The 24594-nt window shown below is 37.0% G+C and overlaps 1 protein-coding gene across 28 annotated transcripts in view; it reads right to left on the bottom strand.

The window, feature by feature from the left end:
- The window catches only part of MAPK10 (mitogen-activated protein kinase 10), a 313508-nt gene that overhangs the window by 151616 nt on the left and 137298 nt on the right, over positions 1-24594 (bottom strand). For 9 of the 28 annotated variants that reach the window (XM_080686674.1, XM_080686696.1, XM_080686678.1 and 6 more), the window contains exon 3: positions 5912-5983. In XM_080686674.1, coding sequence (XP_080542800.1) covers positions 5912-5977 — 66 coding nt within the window. In that variant the 5' untranslated portion in view covers positions 5978-5983. Of the gene's footprint in view, positions 1-5884; positions 5984-20373; positions 20520-24594 lie in introns of all 28 variants that reach the window. The other 19 variants (XR_013961554.1, XM_080686686.1, XM_080686699.1 and 16 more) reach the window with 3 other exon arrangements.

Genomic DNA, 24594 nt, shown 5'->3' with positions numbered 1-24594 from the left:
TCATATTCCCAGTAATATTTTAAGCCTTATTTATAACACTCATCTTTTAGAATTTATATAAAATTCTTTATTTTTTTCCTACTGGCGAACAATGGGATATCAGGCTTCTTTGCAAATTATCATAGCATTTTGGTTCTATTTAGTTGCTACTCACTTCAGCCAAAACACTGCACACCAATAAAAGATTTCAAGAAGTTCAAGTTCAAGATTTCAGGAAAAGACTTTCTAGTATAATGGCTGAGATGTCCAACTCCAGAATAAAACATAATTGGATAATCCTTGTGATAGTTAATAATGTTGTGAAGATTAAGTGAGAAAAAATCTTAAGTCTTCACACATAGAAAGCATTCAGTCATTATTAGGGGCTTGGGGTTTTTCTGATCCATTATTGTTTAGCCCACAGTTATCACTGAGGTCTTTAGCTCAAAGAGGAGTAGGTCTTCTTTATGTTTATAAGCCTAGCCACTCTCTACTGTGCTTTAGATCAGGCAGTGTGCTCTTTGAAGGGAACAACCCTATAATTTATCCTGTATCCCTAATTTCTGCAAATTACAGATACATATTATAGGTACTCAGTAAAGACATGCTGAATAAATAAATGGTGGAATCAAATAATAATCAGTCAATGAAGAGATATCTACTTGCATAGAAAATGTAAGGAGGCACAGAGTTTCTGTGTCATAGCCAAAAAGAAACCCACTGAGCTCAGTTCCCTTAGTTCCAGTGCTACTGAAACTCATAAATGTTGCTTCATTAATATGAACCCTCTGTGTCTCAGGCTTTCAGAAATTGAGAAATCATTTAAAAAAATTGATAACCAACTCAAGCATCAGCAAACATTTAGAAAGGACAATAAGTTAACAATTTTATTTAATAACTTTTCAATAAATGTTAGGTAAGCACTGATTTGTAATTACCAAAATAACCAAAATGCAATGAAATCTATTGCTAATACACTTATAAGATATTAAAATATTGAGAAAGTGACTTAATTTTGAAAAGCAAGCAAACAATTTTCTACTCCAGAAGTGGTGTTTTCTATTAAGACTTATTTACCTTTTTATTCAAAAGGCATTTATTGAACGTTTACTGAATGAAACAGATTTCTGGGCTTGGAAGTCAAGGATGAGGATGTGTTAGTCCTGCCCCGAGGTGGTCACCTTTGAGTGAGAAAAACACAAACCTGTACAACTAATGGTAATGCCCATTAGGATCTCATACATTCTGTAGGCACCAGCGGGTATGCCTGTGGTTTCCAACATGGGATATCTCTCTGTGCCTATATTCCCTGGTTAAAACCCTGACTCATCTGTTCACTGCAGCAGAGGTCCAAAAATAGCACTTTCCACAAAACGTTTTAATTCATATAAAATTTAACAGCTCCATACTTTTTTGTTCAATTGAGAAAACAAGGCTTACCTATTTCTCAAGAGGATCAAGAGTTTTTGCAGTTTCAACTCCCTGTAGGTCTATATTTTTATAAAGGATTCATACCAGTGCAAACTCAAGATTGTTCTTTTATTGTCTAACACTTCAAAGACAGATTTCTCCCCAGAATACAACATGAAGCCGCTTGCTTGCAAAAGTTGCTTGATGGGATTATAAAAACAACAACAACAAAATGAATCTGAGCAGTTTAAAAACTTAATCCCATTTTCTTCAAATAATTCAATTAAGAAATAAGGCTAATACTATTACAGATAATATACATATTTTCTGTTGATAAATAACTATGTAGACAAGTTTATTTTCTGTGATTTCTTATTGATAACAGTGAAAATTGGAAATGTAATATATTAAAAAAGCCACAGATTAAGATCCAAGAGGCCTGAAGTCTGGATATACTTGATCACTAATTGTTGACAAATTACTTTAGGTCTTTGTATAGTCTCTATGGCAAGAAATTGGGAGCAAGCTAACCCTGCTGGTGATTACATGAAACACCACAGCACAAGAATCCATGAGATGTCTCATGAAACCAGAAGCTTCCAAAGAACACATTTCGAAAGTAAATGCCAACATATTTTGTCTCTGAAAACAGTGCTACAGGAGAGAGAGAGAAAAAAATGTTATTAACAAATAAAAATTCTACATGCAAAGTAAATGAAGTATGGAGTCCCAATAGAAAGTTTCTGCTTGCTATAATATTTTTAAAGTTTGGGAAGTTATAGACTATGCATTATATTTTCTAGCTACTGAAAGCTCCTAGAAAGCAAAAAATTCAGAGTCATTAGAAAGGTCACGCGTCACTTCTCTTTATTTCTTTGCTTTAAAAGAGCTCTTGTTAGAATTACATTCTGTATCTTTACTCAAATATTGGGAGCTAATTTGAAAATAAATTCAACTTATACAAAGACTTTTTGGACTAAAAAAATAGCTGATGTTTTTACATTTTTTTAAAATAATTTTTAAGATCAATGGTGTTTTTGTTGTTGTTGTTTTGTTTTTGTTTGTTTGGGGCTTTTTTTAATCCTCCCCCAAGGATATTTTTCCATTGATTTTTGCTTTAGAGAGAGTGGAAGAGAGAGGAAAAGACAGAGAGAAATATCGGTGTGAGGAAAACACATCTATCAGTTGCCTCCCGAACTACCCCCAACCAAGGCCCCGGGCCGGGGAGGAGTCTGCAACCAAGGTAACTGCCCTTGACCATAATCAAACCCAGGATCCTTCGGTTCACAGGCTGATGCTATATTCACTGAGCCAAACCAGCTAAGGCTAAGTTCAGTTTTAATCTTGAACTATGTAAAATATGAACTTAGTTTTTCTATTTGTTGTTTATTTTTTAAGTGTTAATGTCCATAGTAAATGGCTAGGATCACAGTCATAAAACTGGAAGTGGTAGGGCCCAGAAATTCATTCATTTCCACCAGAGAACTATGACAGTTGCAACTGATTACATAAACATGTATCATATATTCATTCATTAGGTACATATTTAGTAAAAGCCTGCCCTTGGCCACATATTATTGTTAGTCCTACAGTGCAGCAGTGTGCAAATGAGACAAAATTCCAACAATGTGCAACATTTCAGGGGTGTTGGAGGCGGCAAGAGGACTTATTTGTAGCAATTGCTTATTTACATTATGCAATACTCTTTTCATGACAGATTTTAATCTACCAACCTCTCATCATTAATTTAGAGTTGGGAAGAAATGTGTACAATCAATACTTGTGAGCCCATGTGAGCTGGTTCCAACACACCACTGAAAAAAATCCTGCCCGAGTAAGAAATGTATTCTAGTGGAGAGAGAGAAGCAACATACCTGTCACATGGTTAGTATATCAGATACCAAAAAGTGTTGTGGCAGAAAAAAAGAAAGACAAGGAAGCTGAGGAGGCAGTGTGAGATAAGAAGAGGCAATTTTAAATAGGCGAGTCAGGAAAATCCCCTTAAAAATGGCATTTTAACCAAGCCCTAAAGTTGTGAAGGAGTGGGCCAAGTGAATAATAAAGGAAGAACACTTCAGGGAGGGTTTTTTAGTGGCTAGATGGTAAAGGCTTGGGTATTTATTATAAGAATTTTGGTTTTTTGCCCTAACTGGTTTGGCTCAGTGGATAGAGCGTCGGCCTGCGGACTGAAGGGTCCCGGGTTCGATTCTGGTCAAGGGCATGTACCTTGGTTGCGGGCACATCCCCAGTAGGGGGTGTGCAGGAGACAGCTGATCGATGTTCCTCTCTCATCGATGTTTCTACCTCTCTATCCCTCTCCCTTCCTCTCTGTGAAAAATCAATAAAATATATTTAAAAAAAAAAAAAAAAAGAATTTTGGTTTTTTACCACAAGTGAGATGGGAAAACATTGATTTTTGTTTTGTTTTGTTTTTAGCCAAGGCATGACATGATCTCACTTATATTTTTCAAATGTCACTCTTGGTGATGTTTTCAGAGTAAACATTTGGGGGTGAGCTAAGTTGGAAGCTCTTGCAGGCAAGAGGTGATGGTAGTTTGGACCAGAGCGGTAATGGAGAGAACAGTAAGAAGTAATGAGATCCTAGATGTGCTTTGAATGTAGAGCCAACAGAATTTGCTGACAGATTGGATGTGAAGTGTTGCCCAAAAGATGATTCCAAAGATTTGGTTCTAATCAACTGGAAAGATGGATTTAGCATTTACTGAAATAATGAACAAAGACATTTTGTAGGAAAGGTCAAGGGCTTGGTTTGGAATATGTGTAATTTGATATGCCTATTAGACATCTAAGAGGAGATGGAGAACAGAGAGTTGAACCTACAAGTCTAGTTTCAGGGAAAGGTTTGGGTTGGAGATACAACTGCAGGAGTATTCACAATACTGCTAATAATGAAAACCCTGGGACTCATGGGAGCACCAGAAGAGCAAATGTACATTTATTTAAAATGGAGTTGTCTATTTGACAAACACATATTCCAGCACTGTTCTCAGTGCTCTGTATTAACTGATTTAATTCTCATAACAATAGAAGATAGGCAGTATTATTTTCCCCTTTTCACAAGAAGAAAACTGAAGCACAGAGAGGCTAACTAACTTGCCCAAGGTTACAAGTAAATGGCTGAGAAGTGGTAGATACACTTTCTAGCCAAGGCTCTCCAGCTCCAGAGTTCTTGTAAGAGAAGTTATCAAAGGCCTTAAGGCTTCAGTCACTACGTTTGGAGTTTGGGGAGATGAGACTAATCAGCGAATCCTATTCACAGCAGGTGACACATTCTACTTTTCCATAGCAGTTTTAACTATGTTCAGGGAGGATAAATATACCGATGTTTTCTTTCCCTTTATAGTTCTGCATATTTTCTCTAAGAAGCACATATTAATAGAATCAGAAAAGATTGTATAGCCGAAACCGGTTTGGCTCAGTGGATAGAGCGTCGGCCTGCGGACTGAAGGGTCCCGGGTTCGATTCCGGTCAAGGGCATGTACCTTGGTTGCGGGCACATCCCCAGTGGGAGGTGTGCAGGAGGCAGCTGATCAATGTTTCTCTCTCATCTATGTTTCTAGCTCTCTATCCCTCTCCCTTCCTCTCTGTAAAATATCAATAAAAATATATTTAAAAAAAAAAAAAAAAAGATTGTATTAAAATAATAGGAGCTGCAGAGGGATTTTTTAAACCTTGTTTCAATGGATGTATATCTTTCCCTAATACAGCACAGTTAAATGAGAAGATACAATAAAAAATGATTACAGACAAACTGCTGCGAAGCACTCTGCTTGGGGTATAAATGGAATTATAAAATTTATAGTATTTTCCAAAGAACGATTCCTGAAAGTAAAGGGGAGCACTATTAGTTATACACTGACAACAGGCTTAGGTTAGGACTACCTTAGGCATATTTGTCACAAGCATAGGTGCCTCAAGGAGCCTCTTTCTTAAGCTAGAGTTGATATAAATACAAGAAGAAGATTCCTACCTGCTCCATTCACACTACCAATCATTGTTGTCACCTTCTTACTACTCATTATAGATTAAGTCTATTTATTAAATTCATTACTTATTTGTCATTATTATTGCTTGAATGTTATTACTAACTACTGGTTAGACTGAATATCAGCAAACTGCACGTTATTACATACGTTCAGTATTGGAGCTACTCAGAGCTCATCAGTCCTTAGGATGAGAAATAGTAGCAGAGACTTCAGCCTCATTTCAAGAATTTGAAAAGAAGTTTAAAAAATGTTAAGTATAAGTGAAACCTAATAAGAAATCACTTTATATGTGATCAAATGCTATATTTAAAATCATTAAAAAGAAATCTCTTCATTCCTATTCTAACTTAAATGCACTAGGAAAAAAAACATCTAAGTATCCTCTTCTGCTTTCTAAGCTACTTTTAATATTACATAAATACTAGATTTGATGTGGAACATGTGCAAGATGGAATGGCAAAATGGAAATACAAGGGAATATACTGTACCTTGTTTTACCTGTAAGAAACACACACCTGACAAAAGGCAATTTTCACATCCAAGGTTGGTTCACTGCAGTAGTACAATAAATGGAGGCTCATAAATACCTGTAGAGAAAAAGGAGGGGTGTGACTTTTCAAATCACCTAATTATCCATTATTTAATTGTACAAACTTTAATATAATTTGAATTATACACAAGGTGTCATGCACAACATATTTCAACATGATCCTTATTCAGACCACTAATAAGTACTTTTCACAAATTATAAATATTAAGTAAAAAAGAAGGTAAAAATGACCTATCTTTTATAATGATCAACATCATCACAATCATAAAGAATAGATATAAGAAATTGAGTACACATAACAAATTAAAGTATATCCTATCATACAACAATTTCAGTTCTAGGCATCTAATTTTAAACATTTCTCAAACATTAGTCTCAAGAGGATATATATATATATAAGGATGTTTATTCTAGAAAACAGGGACTATTAAATAAAAGGTAATTTGTAATAAAATTATATTCAGGAATTGGAATAACTGAATTAGAGTTTAAGGAATCAACATAGATAAAATTTTCAGCATGATGCTGAGTGGGGGAAAAAGCAAGTTTCAAAAGAGTATGAAAACCACTATATTATTAATGTAAACTTTAAAAATATACAAAATGATAATATACATCACTGTTAAATAACCATATAACCATAGACTAAAGAAAATATGGCACTATATTAACATGGTTTAATCTTGATGGTGAATACAAATATTTCAATTGTATTATTTCCTGTATGTTTAAAATATTTTATAATTCTGTAAAGTTTTAAGGAGAAGACAAAATTTATCTAATGGTATAAATACTAAGTTACTTGGGAATGATGAGGCAGCATCACAGAAACCCAAATGAAATCTTATCAGTTCAATTAAACATACTTTGTTGAATGTTTATTGTGTGTATGACACAATTCTGTGAGATAAAGAATTTTAAGACCACGTTGACAAAAGACTTGTTTCTGGCAATATGAACGAGTAGATATCCTGAAAACCACGCTCAAGGCAAAACTCCTAAAAAAAGTTAGAAGGAATATACAAAATATCTTTTAAAGTGCATAATTGAACTGCCCAAAAAAGGCAAGAAAAATTCTGAGGTGCTGAAAAAATGTGAAAAGATCAATGCAGAGAAGGCAATGAGTTGAAGCTGCCACTTGCCCCAGTCCATCTGCTGATGTCTGAAGACTAGAACTTCAGTTCTTAAAGGGCAGCAATGCAGAGTACAGGAAACAAAGCTTCAAATCTACCTGTGGTGGGAAATTCCACTGGCGACCCCTGCAAAACATTTCCCATAGGAAGTTTTAAACACACTTCTGAAGCCAGCTAAACAATCTCAGAAGGAAGGTCTGAATTTCAAGAAAAAAATGTTTTACATTGGAACTTGTGCAGATTTTTAAATTTAAAAAAGAATGAAAAGGACAAGAAACTGTAAGACGTTCCTGAAGAAAAACAAGGTGGGCATTTGTCTGTGGGGAGGTGGGGGCAAGCAGGGAATTGCTCTACCACAGATGGAGATTTGTTTCTTAAAGCTCTGGTAATTAAAGTTATGTAGGGTTGATGCAGAGATAAACTATCAATTAATAGACTCGAGAGCCCGGAAACACACATATATATATGGAAACGTGATTATATTATGTTTTGTTAATATAGTCACTTAAATCTAATTATATTAAAGATATCTCAGGAAAAAGAAAGTGTGCTTTAAGTCCTGCTGAGACAATTGGTTATGAATACAAGGTAGGGGAAGAGAGAAAGCACATCCCTGTTGGGGATAATCCTCTGTGGGCCTCTCACATTTCTGCATGTGTTGCAAACAGAAGCACTGGATGCCTCTATTCCAGACAATCTTCTTAAGGGTGGTTATACAACAAACAGCCTTGGAAGAGAGAGATAGTGTCTCCCTCTGGAGCAGAAGGCCAAGTTTGATTACTTTCCAGTATAACATAGATAAGGTGTCCCTCTGGGGCAAAAAATAAGGCATGCTTACTATCCACTATAAAAGATTTGGATTCCCTTAGGTTGGAGTTCCTCTTCTATAACATAACTACATGTGCAGTTGTTACTTGACCTTCTTTGAGTCACCCTGTGAGAATTGGGGCCCGAGAAATTTAGTATTTATATTTTTTATGCTATTACAATTGGCATAATTTTAATTTTCATTTTCCAAATTCTCATTTTTGTGAATGACCTTATATTTTACAATAAATTCATGTGTTAAATCTAGTGAATTTTTGGTGAGCACAGAAACTGTCTGCAAGAGAAGACAGTTTTTACTTTTCTTTCCTAATTGCTTTTTCAGTCTGCTTTTTCTTGCCTAATTGCAGTACAATGTTGAACAGAAATAATGAGATGATGTTATGTTTGCTGATGACCTCAGATGCATTTATGTGTTTACATTTAAGGCAATCATGAATGTTATTGAGTTTAAATCTACCATTGTACTATTTGTTCTGTATTTTATATTTATATTCTTTTTTTATTGTCTAAAGTTTTACATATGTCTCCTTTTTTCCCCAATTGACCCCCCCACCAGGCCATTCCCACCCAGGGTAAGCCCCCACCGTCCCAGTGTCTGTGTCCATTGGTTATGCTAATATGCATGCATACAAGTCCTTTGGTTGCTCTCTAACCCCCACCCCCACACTAGCATTTGTCTCTGGAGCTATTCTTGTTCATCAAATTATGTTGATCATTATATCCCACATATGAGTCAGATCATGTGATATTTATCTTTCTCCAACTGGCTTATTTCACTTAGCATAATGCTCTCCAGTTTCATCCATGCTGTTGCAAATGGTAAAAGTTCCTTCTTTTTTATAGCAGCGTAGTATTCCATCACAATACCAGATATCAAGCTATATTACCAAGCCACAGTTCTCAAAACTGCCTGGTACTGGCACAAGAACAGACATACAGACTATTGGAACAGAACAGAGAACCCAGAAATTGACCCAAGCCATTATGCTCAATTAATATTTGACAAAGTAGGCAAGAGCATACAATGGAGTCAAAACAGTCTCTTTAATAAACACGCTGAGAAATTTGGTCAGATACATGCAAAATAATGAAACTAGATCACCAACTTACACCATACACAAAAGCAAACTCAGAATGGCTAAAGGACTTGAATGTAAGACAGGAAAACATAAAAATCCTACAAGACTCCATAGGCAGCAAAATACTCTTTTTTTTTTTTAATCCATTTATTCTCCTACCCAGCCTTTTTTTTAAGAACTGTGTAGCTTTTTGTTTTCTATTTTATTTTATATAATAGCACCTTAGTTATACTTCTCTTTTATCTTCTTCTTATTGGTTATTCTAGGATATATCACCTGCATTTTTAATTTTTAGTAATCTAGCATTAAACATTATTATTCCACTTCACATATAATTTTAAAAATTTACAATAGTATACTTCAATTTCCCACCCATGCATAGTCCTTTGATATTGTTGTCATATATTTTACTTATACATATTTTATAAATGCCATAGCACATTGATATTATTTTATATTTATTCACGTTTTCAGTTATAGTCCTTTTATACCTTACTTTAAGTTTTTTAAACATTTATGTTTTTACAAATGGTTTTATAATTTCATTTCCATTTTCCTAATGCTCATTTCCAGCATTTAAAATATGTTGTTCCATTGTCGTTTCATGATCTTGTCGCATGCATTAAATGGGGATATTTTTTCCTCAGTCTTCTCACAGCACTTTGCTTACACTATCGTGACTTTTCATTCATATGTCTGTTCCATACTACAGTATTACCTTCTCAGGGAAAGTGATTATGTTTTATTCATGTTCACAACTTCAAGACCCAGCATTATTCTTAGTATACAGTTACTGTCAAGCAAATGTTATTAAATAAAAGGAGAATCAAATTTAAACCTGCCTTCTATAGCAGAAATCTAAGTATCTTCATTATCTCCTCATATTGAGACCTGTCGATTTTCAATAACTTTGATGGTAACAAATTAAGAATGAGGAGTTTGCAGCAGTGGAAGATGTGCTGCCCAGCAGGACTATCTTTGTTCTCTGCTGCTGACCTGGGCATGTGGGAAATAACATCCAGCCCACCACCTGAAGTGAGCAATGCATTTTCATTTTTAATGAATGAATAATCTTGCTAAGAAAAACAAGCATCCTGACCTTCCCTGGTTTGCATTATAAAGACTTCAAATATAACACCATGACTAAGTCACTCAGTCACTGCAGAACCCTCCACAAAGGGACAAAAAGAGAGAGAATGTTCAGTATGATAATCTCAGTGAATTACAGAAATCTAGTTTGGTAATTATATTTCTTGATAGCGTGGCAGAGAGCATTTGGCACCCATGCATAGAAACAACATACATGGCAGGGCATTATCTCAATATTAGTCTAAAGTGAAATTAGTGACAATATCTTGGTGCCATATAGGACCCGTGAGGAGCTTGCAAATGGGAGGGGATAATAATTGGGAGTTTAGTGCTTTCAATTGCTGGTTGTTCTCCTGGGAGAAGCCCCATATGTGCATTCCTTGCTGTGTACTATTCTGAGATTTTCCTCATTACATGCCTATATGAGTTAATGATTGCTCTGAGCAAAGCAGTAGGCCAAGTTGTATGAATGAAATACACTTAAGAATTTATTAGGTTGAACTGGTACAGAGCAGCTGCTATAAAAGAATGCAACTATGTTGTGCTTTAATAGCTTAGATCAATACTTAGATTTTTTTGTATGCGAGATGTGCCAACTAAACCACAGGAGGGTTGAGAACCTTCACAGATGCAAAAAATCAAATTTTTCTGGGCAATTCCAGGATCCCACAGTTTGTCACTGAAATGTAATACATACAAGGGAAAACCAAATGAACTATTGATTACAAAAAAATAAAAATAAATAAAAAATAAGTTCCAGCAGCTTCTAAGCTGAATTGGTATTTAACAAACTCATTATATATAAATTATTTTTGTATTTATTACAAGTGACTCTCTTAACAGTCTGCAAGTGTGTATACAGTATTCATTGTTAATTACAAAAAACACTCTGTATCTTCTATGCCCAAAAGGAATCTCCTAACTATGTGCAAATATATATGCCTTGAAATTAGTAATTATGTTTTCAGGCAATGATATAGAAAATAGAATTAAATTTAATTTCCTATTAAGTACTGTGCAAATGCTCACTTTAAGATATTATTAATATTATTAAGTCCTTAGGTCCGTGGACTATCATTTAGAACAGGGGTCAGCAAACTGTGGCCCATGGACCAAATTCAACTCACCACCTATTTTTGCAAATAAAGTCTTATTGGGACACAATCATTCATTAGTTTACATATCACCTATGGCTGCTTTCACAGTATAATGGCATAATTGAATAATTGTTTCAGGGACTGGATGGCCTACAAAGCATAAAGTATTTACTATCTGTTTCTTTATAGGAAAATGTTGCCAACCTCTGATTTAGAGCATTCTACCCAGAAACATCTAGAAATACATCATTAGCTTCAGTATGAAAGCAAAAATAATTTACTATATTTCTAAATATAAGTATATAAATATAAAAATATTTTCTAATAAATAATTTTAATAGTGTCTCCTTTCAAGGAATCTGAACTTGTCTTCATCTAAAAGTTATATATCTCTTAAAATATTGTTCATGTGACAAGACAACTGCTTCCACAGAAATTCTTTGATAAGTTATTTAGCAGGAGTTAAGCAATAGTTAGAGGCTTCGCTAGAGTGTAAAAATTGGGAATGAAGCAGCTCTGGCCAGTGCATCTCAGTTGGTAGGAGCATCATCCCATGTACTGAAAGATAGCAGGTTTGATTCCAGGTCAGGGCACATACCCAGGTTGCAGGTTGGATCCCCAGTCAGAGTGCATGTGGGAGGCAACCAATCAATGTTTCTCTCACACATTGCTCATTCTCTCTCTCCCCACTTTCCTCTCCCTAAAATAAATCTATAATAGTAAAAGCATAATATGCTAATCAGACCAGACAAACTTCTGGATGAAGCTGAGGCTGCCAGGGAAGCCCCAGTCCTGGGTGCCTGCTGGTGGTTGGAGGGAAGCCTGGATTCCCGGCTTCCCAGGTGGGGTCCCGCATGCCAGAGGGAAGCCAGTGCCAACAGCTGGGGGAAGGAAGGCCTACTCTTTCACGAATTTCGTGCATCGGGCCTCTAGTAAATAAATAAATAAATAAATAAATAAATAAATAAATAAATAAATAAGGGAATAAGGCAAATGCATAAGAAATGGGGTGGATTATTAAGAAGATAAAATAAAAGATGTAGACATGGTGAAATTCACCAATTCAAGAATTATAATACAAACATTTTTAAGCTCTCCTACAAAGAAAGTTACCAGGCACTAGAAATGAAAGAAGAAACTGAAAGATGAATTACAAATTTCCAGAAAGAAAGCACACAGCGCAAGTGAGAACCATCAGATACTATAATAGAACTATTACCACCACAAGAACTTACATGATAAAATCAATTGGAAATACCACAAGTTGGAATGAGTAAAATCATTAGTCAGAATACAAAATAAATGCCATAAAAATAAGCTATCGCTATGATAAGAAAAAAATGGATAGATTTAAACATGAACTAAACAGACGTTGTGAAAAAAAGTAGCTTTTAAATTAAATATCTAATATGTTAAATATGTTAAATACAAACAGTTGTGCTAATGAATTGGAAGGAAATTCACAGGAATTTATCAGAATAATAAAGAGATGGAAAATACAAAAATATCTAAGAATGAGAGATATGGAATACCATTTTAATAACTAGACTGGGTGGAGGCAGGCAAGAAGGGACAGTGATGTCATGAGTCTTCCTTCAGTTCCGTTTAGCATTAACATATGAAAAGTAGGAGAGGAATATTTCCTTTTCTTCCTCTACACATGTCTATCATATAATTAACTGGTTGGTACTTAGAGGAAATATATATATTGAATCCACTTTTTAGAAAAGCAAGTTCAAACTTTCACAAGTGTTCCTTAACAAAAAAACACAAAAATATTTTAAATTTCTTCTAAAGATATATCCAGCCTAGCATATTTGTTACAGTATTTCTAGCTAGCGTTTTAGCATTTGGATCAGGTCAAATGTCTCTCTTCCTGTTTATTTTCATTTTCTGTCCCAATCTCTAGGCTCTCTATATCCTTTAACATATTCAGGAGATTCAGTTGTCTTAATTGTCTCACAACATAAGGCACTTTTGAAGGAACCATTTGAGTATCCCTGAGGATCAGTATTTTTATTAATTTTTATTAATTGAATTTATCGGGATGACATTGTTTTGCAAAACCATTTAGGTTTCAAGTGTACAATTCAATAAAACATCATCTGCACACTGCATGGTGTGCTCATTGCCCCAAGCAAGGTCTCTTTCTGTCCCCATTGTCCCCATCCTCCCCCTCTGCACCCTCTCCCCCCACTTACCCACCTCCATGTACTCCATGGAATCCCTTCACCTTCTTTTTTTTTTTTTGTATCACTTCCTCCCCAAAGAAAATGGTTAGGAAAGTTCTCCCTTTCCCTGACTTGAAAGCCACTCCACCTAACCCCATTGAAACAGAGTCCAGGGAGTAGAAGGGTATTAGAAAGTGCCAATAGGCTGAGAAAGTCACGGTTCAAACTCCAAGGAAAAATCTAGATATTTAGAAAGTCCAGTTTAAAGCGAGAGAGGCAAAATCGAGATGTAGTATCAGGTTGGGATCAACCTAAATAGGGCAAGTGTAGAAGTATAAGTCCTGAGAAATTGCTTCCAGAAAACTCCGTCCAGCACATCACCACCAGCTTTTATAGGTCAGTGGCTTGACAGGAATAGTTCCAAATGTAGGAGGAAAAAGCCACAGGGGATGGCTACTCTGCTAATTTATCTTATGCAGCAAACAAGGCAGTAGAGAAATTGCAGTAACCAAGTATATTTATAGATCATAAAACAGGCACATTTCTTATTGATGGTGAGCACTGTATTGCAAAGCCCACATTCTCCCTTTAGGACTGAGTTTCATTTCTCCAGCTGCTGGGAATTTTGACTGCTGACAGCCCACAGGTGGGCCTCTTCTTAGGAATGGCCCACTGCTGTCCTGCCAGCATGGTTGAGTGTGGACCTATGAACCAGGAGGTCATGGTTCAATTCCCCATCAGGGTATATGTCTGGGTTGCGGGCTCTATCCCCAGTGTGGGGCATGCAGGAGGCAGACGATCAATGACTCTCTCTTCATTGATATTTCTATTCCTCTCTCTCCTTTCCTCTCTGAAATCAATAAAATATTTTTTAAAAAGAATGATCCACTACTAAAGGGAGCTTCCCTACCCAAAGTTACACCCTTTTCCCAATGAATGCAGGGTACAAAGTCTCCACCCCAACCCCCAACACATACATACCCTTTGTCATAACTCAAGACATCCCTGTAAGTTCATTCCAGCTTCACAGCTGCTCTTGGCATCAGCTACAACCCCTGTTGCAACAGCATTGTAATTTGGCTTCATCTTGTGCCCAGGCTGTGTTCCCCACCTCCTGGCAGGTGTTTTCCTAAAAGCATTCCCCAACAAATCACTCTCTGGCTAAGAATATGTTTCCCAAGGAATCCAACCTAGAAAAGTTGATACCACAAATAGTTCTGGGAAGCAGACTAAGATAGATTTGCATCTGGATAATCTGTCTGGCAAGGACAATCCCATCACTAGTCATAAGGCCTAGCATGCAGTAGTGAAACAGTTGTTATAGCTTTGATAGGTGGTGACCTGAGATGGAATGTACTAGCATATGCAATATCTCAGACCCTTGAGAGAATGAAGGGATATCATAATTGAAAGTACTATAAATCAGGGTATGCCAAAGAGATACAAGGACCAGGCCTGAAAGAGTTCCCAATGGCCAAATGTGGAATAATTTAAGAAACAAAATAAGTAATGGAGTATTGGATTATAACCCCAAATGTAAAATAAATATTCATGAGTCCACAGTGATATAAATTATTAATAAATAAAAAATGGGGGAGAAAAGACAAGTTCTTACAGAAAGCTTCCAAATAATTTATGTTGATATTCCCCCCTTAGGAGGTGAAACAACTTCTACCCCACCATCTTACCCTTCCTACTCCCCAGAGTGAGCTCCTTTGGTGGCTTACATCTAAAGAGTAAAAAAGAAAAAGGATGGAAAAAGTAGCATTATAATGGAGAAACCTGGCCCACACTGCCTCAAAAAGCTGATCAAGGTTAAGTTCTCAGTGATAGATCATGTTGATTGCATGCACCCTTTGTATGATGTGATGAGAATGGCACTTCAAATTTGTGGTCTTTACCCAAACACCTATGACCCCTATCTAACCATGAGAGAAGCACCAGACAAACCCTAATTGAAGGACATTCTGCAAAGACATTGATTGGCCAGTATGCCTCAAAAATATCAAGCACTGAAGACAAGAAAAGTTTAAGAAACTAGTCACAGACCATGAAGGGCTATGAAGGCATACTGTCTAAACATAACAAAGGTATCATGGTGATGTAGAATGCTAACAATAGGGTAAACTGAGTCAGCAGTATAGCACAGGAACTTTCTGTATTAGCTCCACAACTTTTCTGTAAATTTAAAACTATTCTAAAACAAAAATTTTATTTAATTTTTAAAAACTACTATGGAATCGGAAGGCTAATGCTAAGGAATATAAGTGTATTAAAGAAAAACATTGAAAGGTTGAAGGAGATTAAACATCAGGCAATGACTAAGCCAGAGGACCTCCGTCCCAGACTATAAACAGATTCTCATTCCCTGCAGCTGGAGAGCGAAAAAGCTAAGGATCAGACTTAGGAATTCATTCAAAGGCTAGTTCAGGGTCTGGCACAAAGTAAGTGCTTAATTATTGTCATGCTCAATTCTTATGTTTCTTTTTGACATATAAAGTCTGTTAGAGAGACAATAGAATTTTTCTAAGAAAATAATACATAATTAATTAATAAATATATTGTTTAAAATGCAGACTATTTTAACAAGAGTCTGCACTAAATATTTAGTGAAAATTGATCATGTAGAATATTGATGACCATCCATTGCCCTTAATTTGCTACATGTAGATAATAAGACACTATTATAGTTTCTCACAAAGGATTTGCATTTATTTCTGATAAGTTTAAAGAATTTACAGATATTAATTTAACCTGAAGCTATCTTCATGAGCCAAGTTGAAAAGAAAGAGTAGAAAAGATTAATAGAGGAATTGAGCCAAAATAACTTGCCAAGGTTTTTAATGCTTAATATAGCACTCCAAATTCAACATCACGAGTCAGTCCTTGTGAATGACTGAGTGGGAAATCCTTCAAGGCTTGCCCTAGCCGTATCCTTTCAGGTAAATTAAGTGTTACAGATAAGAACCTGCTGTGGCTGTTGCTCTGTCCGTTGGAGATTACTGCTTGGCAGCATTTGGTAATAGGAGTGGGCAGTGGTAGCAGGTGTCCAGAAGCACCAGCACAGGCTCTTACCTAGGCCTCATCACCTTTGGTTCTTGACTGATCCTCGAGCCAACCAGAAGACCTACAAACTACCTAATGCTCTTTTACTAAATTCCTTTATGTTTAATCTAACAACAGCAAAAACAGAGAGAGAGATCCTTGCAGAGTAGAGATTGTACAAAACAAAATCAGATGGTACCCAGAGGAGGTCCAATTAGAAGCAATACAGAGACTGTCCACAGTCAAAAGTTAAAGGAGAAACTGGAGATTACTACTGGAATCCATTACTCCCTTATTATTCAAGTGTATGTTGATCTCATTAGGGAAATTAGTTAGACATTCTCAACAAATTCTGTCATTTTCATAACAACCTGAATTTAAAATTTCTAGTTTATTTTTTTCACATATGGATACCTGAATTCAAAAATTAAAATTAGCATTATATTATCCAGATGAATAAAAATATAAAAATGCAGAGAGAATACTCTTTACCTGCCCTAAAAAAAAATCAAATTCAATATAAAGTGAATAGTCTTGTTACCGAGGGCTGTTAGAATAATCTACAAATACTAGAAGCCCGGTGCATGAATCCTGGCCTGCACCCTCTCGCAATCCGGGACCCTTGGGGGATGTAGGAGAGCTGGTTTCAGCCCGATCCCCACAGGCCAAGATGAGGGACCCCATCAGTGCACGAATCCGTGCACCGGGCCTCTAGTATGCATATAAGATCTTTGGCTAATATCTTCCCGCCCTCCCCCTGCCCCCTTCCCTCTGAGATTCATCAGTCTGTTCCATGTTTCCATGCCTGTATTTTCCGCTCCTATGTTGAGGATTTGCCTCTTGGTGGTCAGTGTGCATCATAGCTACTGGCTGGTCGGGCAGTTGCTTAGGCTTTTATATATATAGAAGATATGGAAATGTTCATCTGCAAAGTGCAAACAGTAAAATTGCCCTAGAAATGCATTCTATCACAGACCCAACAGAAAACAAAGAACATTAGTCTGACTTGCCAGAGCATAACTAACATATTCCCAGTCTCTTTATTTTAAGCCACATTTAATCTCTTCAATTTTGCTCTTTTTCATATATATTATTGTTGATAGTATTACAGCTGTCCCCCTATTTCTCCCCCATTTGCCCCCCTCCTCCCAGTCCCTTCCCCACCCCAGGCCTTCACCACACAATTATCTATGTCCATGGGCAATGCATATATGCATATAAAGTCTTTGGTTCATCTCTTCCTATCTACCCACACCCCTCCCCTCTGAGATATGTCAGTCTGTTCCATTCATCCATGCTTCTGGATCCATTTTCTTTGTCAATTTATTATATTCATTAGATTCCACATATAAGTGAGATAATGTGATATTTGTCTTTCTCTGACTAGCTTATTTCACTCAGCATAATATTCTCCAGGTCCATCCAGGCTGTCTCAAAGGGTAAGATATCCTTCTTTTTCACAGCTGCACAGTATTCCACTGTGTAAATAAATGTACCACACCTTCTTAATCCACTCATCTACTGATGGGCACTTGGGCTGTTTCCAGACCTTATCTTTTGTAAATAACACTGCTAAGAACATAGGGGTGCATATATTCTTTCTGATTGGTATTTCGGGCTTCTTCAGATATATTGCTAGAAGTGAGATTTCTGGGCCAATCAGTAGTTCTATTTTTAATTTCTATCATTTTGCTCATTTATTTGTTAAAATCTGTCAATGAATGTCAATGAATTAGTTTTTAAATATAAAATATATTTCCAATTAAGTTTAAAATAATCTCTACTAGGAAAAATATTATTTGTTTTGAAATACTTTAAAATTCAAATGGATTAAGTATTCCAAAATGTGGGGAAAAACACATAAACAAAACACAATTTTTAAGTAAACCAGTTATATAAATAGATTGTACATCATTGACTTATCATAGATAATTTCCATTTAATAGAATGGTTTAATTGATATTACATGTTATCTGAATGTAGATCCAGGCAATTAATTAAAAATAACTAGTACATATACACGAGTATTTGCAGATATGTGTAATTGTATATGTGCTACTAAACTAGAGATGTTGCTCATTAGGTCCACAGTCCTACTAAAAAGCCATGTATTTTGTACCTTTTAAGCAATACCTTACTCCATCACAGCTGACTGGCCTGGGCTGACCTAGGACAGGCAGCTACAATCTCTGTAGTCTGGATCAAAATTGTGATCTGGATCAGCCATATATTTTTCCTTAGAAATTTAGAATTGGACAATTAAGAGATGGTATAAGTTAAATAAAGGAATAAGTTGAGCTTTAAAATGAGGTTATGGAAGTGTATGAAGAAAGCTACAATGAGCCATATGCTGATATGACGATACATTTCAGTCCTCATTAAAATTTAGTAAACGTTAGAAATTATTGAGCACTAATCTTTTGTGCCTGAAACTATGCTAAATGCTATAAATGCATTATCTCATTTAATCTTCACAATCTATCTAAGAGATAGATACTCCTATCAGCCATGTTTTATGGATAAGAAAACTAAGTCACAAATAAGGTACATAACTTGCCCAAAGTCACATATTTATGTAAAACCAGGATTCAACCCCTGGTAGTCTGAAACCAAAATCCTTTGATAGATAGATAGATAGATAGATGATAGACAGATAGATTTTTATTGATTTCAGAGAGGAAGTGAGAGGGAGAGAGAGATAAAAACATCAATGATGAGAGAGAATCATTGACCCACAGCCTCCTGCACGTCCCCTACTGGGGATCAAGCCAGTAACCTGGGAACATGCCCTGAGCCACACCAGCCAGGCATCAAATCCTTATTTTTATTCTTTACACAGTATTTCCAGTGATACAAGAAAATGGAAACTAAGAGAAACCATAAGAAAACAAAATCATGTGGTTCCCTGGGGGGGTAAAAAAAGATATCCTCTTATCTAATAAAAGAAAAATATGCAAATTGACCACCACTCCAACACACAAGATGGCTTCCCCCATGTGGTCAAAGATGACTACCCCCATGTGGACGCAAGATGGCCACCACAAGATGGCCAGCAGGGGAGGGCAGTTGGGAGGGACCAGGCCTGCAAGGGAGGGCAGTTAGGGGTGACCAAGCCGGCAGAGGAGGGAAGTTGGGGGCGACCGGGCCTGCAGGGAAGGGCAGTTGGGGGGACCCAGGCCTGCAGGAGAGAGCAGTGGGGGGGGACCAGGCCTGCAGGGGAGGGCAGTTAGGGGCAAACAGGTTGGCAGGGGAGCAGTTAGGCATCAATCAGGCTGTCAGGGGAGTGGTTAGGGGGTGATCAGGCTGGCAGGCAGAAGTGGTTAGGGGAAATCAGGAAGGCAGACAGGCGAGCATTTGGGAGCCAGCTGTCCCGGATTGTGAGAGGGATGTCCAACTGCCCGTTTAGGCCCAATCCCAATAGGATCAGGCCTAAACAGGCAGTCGGACATCCTTCGAGGGATCCCAGATTGGAGAGGGTGCAGGCTGGGCTGAGAGACACCCCCCCATGCACGAATTTCGTGTACCAGGCCTCTAGTTCTAAAATAAGAACTTACATATCTAGTTTTCCTGAAGACTGACTATAATATATATCCTGTTTTGGGGCTCTTATGAGATTTCTATATACCTAAAATCTAATGTGCCAAATAAACATAATTAATATGTATACTTTTTGTAAGCTTAATAAATTGCTTTATCTATGATCTCTTCTAAAGTTTCTAGTGGATTGCTTTTCTAATTACTTATCTTAATAAATTTAAACAATTGTCATGGTATTTTTTGTTTGAGGGACAGCAAGATTCTGAAACTGCAATTACACTTATAAATATGAAAGTTGTAATTAACATTTTTACATTATAAAAGAGATAAAAAGTGCTTCTTGTCAAGGAACTCAATTACACATACTATTCAGTAGCTATTATTGCATTGTTCTAGGCATTAAGGATATATCAATAAACCAAACCAAAAAAAAAAGAGAAGAACTTACTTCCTCTTTGTGCCAGACAATTTAAAAAATAAATATAGTTAAATGTAGTATAGTAGAAGATCGAGGCCAGAAGACAACTTCTGGGAAAATGATGCCAAACCACAACTTCAAACTGCAAGGCCAGAGCTGACCGCAAGCTCATGCACCTATTGAAGAAGAGAATACTTGTGAGAACTCTCACAAATGGACCCACTAGTTGAGCTTTACATTGGAACTTTGTAAGAACCATCTACACATGTGGTCATAAATCAGTCATAAACTGTAATGACTGTCCAAAATGAGAAGCTCATTTGCTCATGCCCATTCTGGTTGACTGACTTCCTAGTTGAATTCTGTATGAGAACACAGTAAAGTTCAGATGGAATTCATGATTTTGAACTGTACTCATGGAATAATAATTGAAGGCTGCAATACTAGTAATAGGCTTAGTAAATCAGTGTTATATTAATCTTTGTATCAGATAATATAAAATTAGAGGATTAAAAAAGAGAGCAAGAAAGGTTATCTCAAGCATGGTTTTTAACACAAGTAAAAAGATTGTTTACATAAAAATGAGACACCCAACATTTTCTATAACAGACATACCCCAAACACCAAAATAGGCCCCACAGAAAAATACATGCAGCTTTTTCCCCATCCTCTTACAATAGAGTCTGAGAATCCATTTTTTACATTTGATTGCTGACAGCTTTAGAGCTTTCCCCTGTCCCCTTCTGCCCCAGAACTGAGCAAGCTGATAAGAAAGCTCAGATGCTCTCTCTTTCGGTGACATCAGGAAATTCAAAACATTTGATCATTGACCCAGGCACCCAGGAACCCGCATCCAAGCTCCCCGCTAACCACAATAAAATCCCAACCCAGTCTCCTTTCACAGCCCTCTCAACTCATTTTGGGACCTGCTTAGGGATTTGTCTGCTCTCCCCAGGAAGCCTCATTATATGTAAGTAATAAGCCTTTTCATACCCTTTCGTTGTATGTATGGTGTCACCAGTCCTGACATCTGAAGCAACTTTTGGGTGGGGGAATCCATCTCTCCTCTGCAGGGTGACCATAACAATGGGTGTGGCAAGCCTGTCAGAGAGTTACCCGACTGCTGGGAATCTTTCTTCTCTTGCTAACTGGCTCTGCTGTCTGCTGAAGAGCACGCCCTTTGAGCTATGCTGCCTGCTGGCTAGACTGTGCTCTCAGCTGTGCTACTTTGTGCTATATTTGCTGAGTCCTCCTAAGCTTTTGTTACAGATTCACATGACCTATGTCAGATGTTTCATCATTTGGCATTGAGGGACAGGAATATGGATTGGGGCCCTCCTTAAAGGGGCCCTGGATCATATATCTTGGACCTGTCTCTGTAGTCTTGATTCCAACATCAACCAGGGATTGGCCCTTTCTGTAGAATGGTCAGGAGAAAGACTGATATCCTGTGCAACCTGTAGGCCCACTGGGTGGTCTGTTGGGTGGGGGAAAGCAGTTACTATGTGGCATGCTGAAAAGTAGATGGCTTACCAGGACATTATAAAATGCCTTTGCAGCTGCTGCCTATACCTCTGTCATCAACAAAGAGCTTTACCCTTAGGGTTATAGAGGAAAACATCGATACCCCTTTCATTCCCCCCGCCACCCCGCCACATGAGACAGCCAAAGAATTAATTCAAACCCCACATCAACCTGGATTCCTTAAACCCTCTAAAGCAACCATTGACATGGAGGAGAACCCTAATCCTTAAGATATTGGTTTGAGGCTCTCTGAAAGAAGAAACATAAATATGAGCAGCAAATTTATGAGCCTATAAGCAAGGACCTCCTTCCCACTGAGGTATATATAACAGCAACAAGAACAACAATGACAAAGAAAAACTGGCATGAGAGGTAGAAACAAATAAACGAACAAAAAACTGAAAAAGAGGCCCAACTTTGATTCAATTGGAAATCTGACTTGTACTTTAAAAATTTATATAACAAAAAGATAAAAGAGAAGTGATTGCCTTTTGTACCTCAACAGTATAGGTTCATAAGTGTAATATCTTTGGAATGCATCATTTGCAAAACTATCATAATCTATGTCCATACTGGGACTCAAATTACATTTAAACTACGGAATCCCCCTCAATTTAAACGAAGTAATTTCTATACTTTTAGGAAGTTATAAAATATAAACTAGAGACATATAGATATGCCTCACCTTAACCACCGGAAATATTGCCTTGCCTAAATTTCCCATAGTCATGGTAACTATTGCCCTAAAATATCCTAAAGCAGATATGGACAGTCTGAAACAAAGACTAATAAGTTGAAATTAAATTAAGTCTTGGGCAGTTGCAATTTTCTTTAAAAAAAAAAAAAAAAAAAAAAAAAGGACTTCATGGATCTTCTCCTTCCAGAATTGATATAAAATCTATTATATCAATAGGGAAAGGGTGATAATGGCCACTGTTCCTTTATTAATAACCAAATCTGGCCTTTTCTTAAACCTAGAAAAAGGAATGGCACCTCATGGTGGATTATTATAACCATAACATTGTGGTCTCACCAATTAAGGTTATAAATATATGGCAAATTATTGACTTTATCCAATCAGTTACTGGCATATATTTTGCTATTATAGATATGGTTAATATGTTCTCTTCATTATGAGAAATAAGCATTTCAAACTCTCTTCATGCATGTGTAGCATTATTAGTCTCAATATCCAAACCAAATTTTGGGTGGGGATCAACCCTTCCTCTGCAGGGTGAGTACAACACCCCTCTATATTAATGATATAAACATGCCACAGTTTTTATTTTAAACTAGAGACCCGGTGCACAAAAATTCATGCATTCGGGTGGGAGGGGGAGATCCCTCAGCCCGGTAGCCCTTGGGGGATGTCTAACTGCCAGCTTAGTCCCACTCCCCGGGGGATTGGGCCTAAGCTGGCAGTCAGACATCCCTCTGGCAGCCCAGGAACCCTCAGGGGATGTCCGACTGACAGTTTAGGCCCGCTCCCTGCCTAAGCCGCAGTCGGACATACTTAGCACTACGGAGGAGGCAGTGAAGTTCCTCCTGTGGGAGCGCACTGACCATCAAGAGGCAGTTCCTGCATTGAGCGTCCTACCCCTGGTGGTCAGTGTGCATCATAGCGACCAGTTTTTCCCAGTCATTCCACCATTACGGTCAATTTGCATATTACCCTTTTATTATATAGGATACTTTTTTTTTAAACTATGGCTTAGTTGCCATTCTGTAATACCCCAAACTCCATACACATAAGTTAGATCCCTACCTCAATTCTGATGATCTGAGGGCATGAAGAAATAAAACTTTCCCACAGTGTTCAGGTAACAAACATTATTTACTACAGGCCTGGAATTCTGCTACACACTAAAGACACAGGAGAGACTTCAGTCTAATGTTTGGAAATAGGGAAGACAGAGATCAATCAAAACTATGTCGGGAAATGTCCATTTTCAACTGTGACAAGCTCTAGGGAAGAAGAGTGTATTATGCTTTGTGGCCTATCTATTAGAATGGGACCCATCCTAGAAGTGAGGAATATTAAGGAAGTGATATATGGGCTGAAAGCTGAAGAATGAGTGGAAGTGAACTAGATTAAAAAACAAACAACCAAAAAAAAGAGGGAAGGGGGAACAAAGATAATTCCAGGCAGGAGGACTAAAATATGCAAACACACAGTGATAGGAGCATAGAGAGGTGTGAGAGGCTGAAAGTCAGAGCAATTGTTACTATCAAAGAGTTTCAAGGGAAATGTGACATTATCAGATTTGTTTTTTAAAATGATCACCTTCAGTCAGTAGCAAGAATGAATTGAGGAAAGTACTGTAGTTAAAGATCAAGTATCAATAACCCAGTATCAGTAAATGATAAACATATGTATTTCTTCCCTTTCCTTACCCCCAAATGTAGGAAGACATAAGCACTACATGGACCTGTGTATACCTCAACTTGTGTTTTCTCCTAGGTTGGAAAATAAGGTCAGAAAACCTCATCTTCTGAAATGCAAGTTTTTAAAAATTATCCAAAATGGATGAGATTTACAGAAACATCTTAAATATTCTCTATTGCAATGAAATAAAACCTCATTTATTTTGCAGTAATCTAAAATTTATAGACAGCAGTTGTTTAGTTGACCTAAAAAAAAAATACACCTTGAAGTTAACTGCTCCCAATTAGTGTGTAAATTCAACTGCTAAAGTACATTAATACTCGGGTGTGGGGGGGGGGCAG

This window comes from Plecotus auritus, assembly GCF_963455305.1.
Source record: "Plecotus auritus genome assembly, chromosome: 1".
Taxonomy (NCBI): Eukaryota; Metazoa; Chordata; class Mammalia; order Chiroptera; family Vespertilionidae; genus Plecotus; species Plecotus auritus.
This window is presented reverse-complemented; position numbering and strand designations above follow the sequence as displayed.